This window comes from Tubulanus polymorphus, chromosome 9, assembly GCF_964204645.1.
Source record: "Tubulanus polymorphus chromosome 9, tnTubPoly1.2, whole genome shotgun sequence".
Classification (NCBI taxonomy): Eukaryota; Metazoa; Nemertea; class Palaeonemertea; order Tubulaniformes; family Tubulanidae; genus Tubulanus; species Tubulanus polymorphus.
This window is the reverse complement of record NC_134033.1, coordinates 292,993-299,159: the sequence shown is the minus strand read 5'-3', so window position 1 is coordinate 299,159 and position 6,167 is coordinate 292,993. Positions and strand designations below refer to the sequence as shown.

Genomic DNA, 6,167 nt, shown 5'->3' with positions numbered 1-6,167 from the left:
CAGATGGCGTGTGCCGGTCGGAAATAATTTCTGCGCAATCATCATTAGCGCCTCTACTGAATTGAAAAGGAAAAATAATCCAATAGTGCTCGAGATCAACTAATCTAAACCACAAACTAAATCGTGCCCGACTGACACGCCATCTGGTGACATTATAGGTTTATCCAATATGACGAGAGTTAAAGAAAGCTGTTGTTATTTGCTACTAAAAGTTACCGAATATCGTTATATGTTGCCTTCTTTTATTTGTCAAATTTTAACCAATTGCTGATATTCCAAACTATATCGATGCGTCTTTAACTAAATCCTTAACTAATTTCGAAAATATGTCTCTTGGTTACTAGGTCGATATGCTGCTCCCGCAAACATGATTATAGTGCGAATATATCCCAAAAAACGTCAAGAGTTTGCGGCAAGTGAGAGATGCAATGAATGCGACTTTCTCATCTTATTAATGTTGGATCTTTGATAGTCTCAGCACCAGTTGTAATGTTCACGATGATTTATCAGAGGTCTGTGTGTACATAATACTGTATTTACATTGACAATTATTGCGCGCTTCCTTGTTGAATCATATCTTATCTAAATAAAGTAATCCTTACCTCACAAACGTTACGAGTTTTTGACAAAAGATTTTTAAAACTTACTAAAAAAAAATCTAGTTTAGCTACAAATGACTATTATTTTGAATTCATGCTTACTCATTAAAAAGTTAACGATTTTAAAGGTTAATTTTTGTAGATTAATTTTTTGAAATTCTATTTACAGTTTGAATACAATTCGACGAAAGTATGCATTTGCTAAAAATTACCGATTTTGTTGTGATGTCCTTCATAAATATTGAATGTAATTGAAACAGCGCACTGCGTCAGTGGCGCGGGTTGTAGTGACCTATATCCGTCTGCTGCCTCTACACTAACGACACCTGGTGGATTATCATGAAATGAATTATTGTTGCAGTTTAAATTCAATGTTGTTCAGTTCGCAAATGCCGTAACCATTACAATAATGATGTTAAAACGTTGTTATGTCTTGTGTACGTATTATCAGTTGTTGTTAGTCCAGTGGCGCCCTCTAACGGAGTTTAATCACAAGTATATTCAACAGTAGCGTAAGAATAAACATCATCTGCCAAAGGTTCATCGGTATCCCCCGTTAACTGAAGATACTTTGTCTCCAAGGCTTCAGGATTCATGTATTGATCTGTGTCTCCTCCGGCGCTGGGAGTTGTGTCTGTGCGTATCGCGCCTTCAGTACTCATGTATGTATCTGCCTCTATTCCGGGTCCCATATCCATATAAGGAGTTGTATCTTTGCCCAGTGCACCTTCGGTATTCGTGTATGTATCCTCGTCTATTCCGGGTCTCATATCCATATAAGGAGCTTTATATTCAACAGTAGCGTAAGAATAAACATCATCTGCTAAAGGTTCATCAGTATCTCCCGTTAACTGAAGATACTTTGTCTCCAAGGCTTCAGGATTCATGTATTGATCTGTGTCTCCTCCGGCGCTGGGAGTTGTGTCTGTGCGTATCGCGCCTTCAGTACTCATGTATGTATCTGCCTCTATTCCAGGTCCCATATCCATATAAGGAGTTGTATCTTTGCCCTTCCCGGCTTCCATATCAATGTAAGGAGCCGTATCTTTGCCCTTACCGGCTTCCATATCCATATAAGGAGCCGTATCTTTGCCCTTCCCGGCTTCCATATCAATGTAAGGAGCCGTATCTTTGCCCTTCCCGGCTTCCATATCAATATAAGGAGCCGTATCTTTGCCCTTCCCGGCTTCCATATCAATGTATGGATCTGTAGTAGTTTTCTGATTGCTGGTGTGCAGTTTGTTACTGTCACTATCAGAATCTATGTCATCATACAACTCATCATAGACTTCATCTAACATCTCGAGTTGTTGCTGCGGTGTTGTAGTCAGAGTTGTAGTCTCCACACGACCTTCACCGATAGGTCGTCTGCGTCTGAAAAAATTGATAATTTAAGCAGTGGAAAAATCGACCGAGAAAAAAATGAAATGGTTGAAATAACGTCAGATTTTGAGTAGAGATTATAATTTTTTAGGTCATTAACCACAAGAACTCGCATTTAGGAAACATTCTTAAAAAAAGAAGATTTAACTCCGCATAAACCGGTGTGTGCCCCTTATAAAACACGTGTTCAGTGATGAGTTTATTATTAGTTTGAAGAATAAGTGGAGTCAATTGGAACTTGGGCCTTTCTTTATTGGAATTAGAAGAGTTTAATTAATTAACCGCCAGTAGGCATTCCTTCCAAAAATCTGATCTCTTATCAATTCTAAAATTTCACGTTTATTTGTTGTGATAAAAATAAAACTTTGACTAGTTTTTTTTTTGTTTGCCATTATCTCGGTAAAGCCTACATGTACAATAACACATTTTATCGTGTTCTAATCGAAGTGCGCGGATATGTTATTATTTATAAATGACGTCACTGACAAACTTGACTTGGAACTAATGACGACCTCTTATCAATAGTAATCGACCTTGACATTGAACTGTAGATGTTGGTGAACAATGAGACAAACGTATTTATAATCTCTACAGAAATCTGCTGTTTGTTCAGTAAATACCTGCAAATGATGATGACGATGACGATAACAACGATAGAAATGATGATGAGGAGGAAACCGATGACTCCACAAGCGATGTAAACTATCGTCATGGTCCAGTCAGTGTGGTCCAGTTTAAGCCGGTTTGTGGGGTCAGTCTGAGAACAATAAACGAGTAATGATAATAATTCCATTTTACCGAACTCTGGGCCCAGTTGCACAGTCGTGACTTATGTCCAAAAGTGGCCTTAAATCTTAAGACTGGTCTTAAGTTGTTAGATTGGCTATAGAACCAAGTTGGTCTTAGACTGGTCTTAAGTCTAAGCCATGACTATGGAACCGGCCCCTGATGTAGAGTTGAAACTGATGATGGTATCAGATTTAGATATTGTATTATAATCTACCAAAGTGTATTTTGTTTTACCCTGAATTAAGCGGGTATAATTAGACTCCGTGCGTTACATCCGGGGACTTTATCATTTCACATATTGAAAGTTTGATAATAAGTTAAATTCATAATGACCTTGACTTTCGAGCCATCATTTTCAGTAATAACCAGACGACGAACTCTGAATGAAAAGGGCGTAATTTACGATTAAAATAAATTAGCAGCAAAATCGTTATCGAATATTTCAGTTCATTGTGGAAAATGACATGAATAATTATTGAATGTCTCAGTTTTTATTACAAGTTCGGTTTATTGACATCAACACATATAAACCTCTAAGCATTGATCATACACCAACCAGCACCCGATTCTTATTCCGATTTTAAATGCCAATGAGACACGCTAGATATCAAATCAAGTTATTTCACAAAACAAACATCGACCATAACGAGCCGTTTTTACGAAACAACAGGAGCCCGTACATCGTCCGGGGATTTTTTCCCTGGGACATTTTTAACTATTTTCGAAATGTAAACTCACCCCAGTGTTGTGGTTTCAATCGTCGGGATTTGATTGGAACCTGCATGATCTGAAATAAGAAAAACAAAACTACATTTTGTAAGTGATTCTTTCACTTTGCTTGGTCCAGTTCCTGATAAAAGTTACTGTTAAGAATATAAAATAGATATGATAAGTGCCAGTCGCTGACCGAATTTTGGTTGAATCGCTACGTGTGCCCGCTCGTATCGGGCGTTTAAATTCGCGCTGGCGAATTGAATCGTCGCGATCGGGTGAAAAAATACGCTCGTGTCGCCCTTCCCTTTTAAACCACATTGTTTTATTTCCCTCAAAAACTTCAAAAATGTGTAAAAAGTACTGATTTTGGCGGACAACAATGGCCGCCAGTCTTGAATCTTCGTCAAAATAACTGGATTCCGTCAACGGATGAAAAGTGAACGCACTAGCCCGCTGGGACTAAATTCCCAAATAGGCTAAAAACGAACTACCAGATATAAGACATTTTATCAGCTCAATTTAACTATGTTATTTCTAAGAAAACCAAGAATGCAAGTTTTAATGTTCTAAATTGTTTGATTATTTCAATAAGCAACACAAACTGTAACTTACCAGTTCGTTTAACTACAATCAGATCAAACTGAAGAGGTTCCGGATATGTTGGACTTTCATTTACAAGACATCTAAATGAAGATCCATTGTATCGATTGAAATCTGCTTTGAATTTTAGCTCAACCAACTCAACATTCAGTTTGTCTTTAGTTTTGTTAAGCTGGTCGTCTGGAACTGTTAACCATTGTCCCGAACCGTTTCTCTTCTCTTGGAATATTACTCTAGAATTTCCGCCAATTATTTTACAAGTATATCGAATCATTTCTCCTTGCGTTTTATTGTCGGGTTTTGCATCTCGAGCGGAATGAGGCGTCCCGTAAATTCCTTAAACAAATTAATATAAACATCAATCGTATTAATGATGAAATTAACGACGATTCAAATCTTTATCGATTTCTGTTTCGCGCGGTGTCTGCCGGGAATTACTGCACACGGTTTTATGAATGTATTTTTCATTGAGATATATGAGAGATACCTGGGAAAAAGTGCACTTGACCCCTCTACTTAAATGTCTGACTCCGCCACTGGTAAGTGAGGTGATTATATCAGCGACTCGTTTTTTATCAAACCAGACATCAAGATACAAACTTCATGTGAAATTAAATCAACCAGGGTCCAGTTCAGAGTTAAGATTTGACCCTCAGTTAACTCATTGAAAATGAACTAACTTTAACTCAGAGTTAACTCTAACTCGCGACTATGGAACTGGGTCCAGATGTGTTTATTGTTTGTTCTTTTTGTCAGATTACATTTAGGGCCTGTAGTGAATCTATTATTAAACAACTGACGTCATCGAATTCGCAAATCTGACTGAAATATAATTACAAAGTCTAGTAATGGCGGCTGCAGTAACTTACTTTCAGCTCCAGATGTTTGTGTAATGTATATATTTCCCAGTTGCAACAAAACTGTGCAGATTATAAAGAACAAACGTGTCTTCATCGTCGTGATATAGAAAGGATTGATTCACCTACACCAGTATATACATGTCTAAAACAATCTCTCTGGTTGAGGAAGTTTAACAGATTTAGATGCATTGATAATGGTGTAGATAAGCAAATGGCGGAAGAGAAAAGTGAAATTTATTTGATGAATAAAAATCATCGGACCTTCCTGACCTGATGGGCGACAATTCCTTTCAAGGAGTCAAGAACGATATTGCCGCTAGATATCGGGGCCTGAAGTCAGCCATATCTTGGGAGGGTGGATTTTCACTGAAGTGATGGAACTTTTATTCCTAAGAAAGTGGAACGATTTGTAAGGTTCCCGCGTAAATACCGGGTCCTGTGAGAACTTGCGTAAATCATCTAGTTTAGATTATGCATATTTCGTACCAATTAGCCAATCATCGACGAGTATGACTAATTATGCGTCCAATCATTAATGAGGATGTTTTGGAAGCTGGACCCGGTTTTAGCGGCAAATTTAATTATTCAATTTTCAAATTAAATCATTTTACTATTAGAGATATTTGATTTATACCGATATATACTTCATGCAGTTCAGAATGGATTGATATCTTCACTAGAGTCACCGCGCAGTTTATAGAGCGAAGATGGATTATGACCAGTGACCCCAATAGTTAGATAATATGAAATATGAAGCTTCATTGTGTTCGACAATTCTTGTCGTTCGCGCAGATTATTACATTTGGGTGTCTTGTATATGTTCCCACCTGGAGGTTATCGCGATGGTGTATGGTTTACCAGTCTGGACAGTGAGGTGCTCAAACTGTCTCCCGTAAACAATTAGACACCTCTTGTGAACATATTAGGATTTATTGTGAATGGAATCGCGCTGAAACGAAATCAAGATAAACCGTTCTCAAAAACTGAGCCGTTACTGGAAATTAAATGGAATTTGAATTGTTTTCTTGTTCAGGATTTATTTGGAATGAAATCGCGCTCAAACTAGTTCCGGATGGATATAAACTGTGCTCAATAAACTGAACTGTTGTTAAAAACACAAGGATTCAAATTGACTCAAGGATTATCATTGGATTCATACATTACACACACAGGATTGGATAAACTGTAAGTTAGAAAAACATTAACAGCTGAAATTATGTTT

General features: G+C 37.5%; 1 protein-coding gene across 1 annotated transcript; it reads right to left on the bottom strand.

Moving 5' to 3' along the window:
- Positions 1-226: 226 nt before the first annotated feature.
- Positions 227-5,078, bottom strand: LOC141910843 (uncharacterized). Its single transcript, XM_074801687.1, has 6 exons — positions 4,955-5,078; positions 4,098-4,421; positions 3,510-3,558; positions 3,105-3,150; positions 2,603-2,739; positions 227-1,973 (listed from the first exon to the last, which is right to left on the bottom strand). The coding sequence occupies exons 1-6, from the start codon at positions 5,037-5,039 to the stop codon at positions 1,085-1,087; spliced, it is 1,530 nt and encodes a 509-aa protein (XP_074657788.1). The 5' UTR covers positions 5,040-5,078; the 3' UTR covers positions 227-1,084.
- Between the last annotated feature and the right edge of the window lie 1,089 nt (positions 5,079-6,167).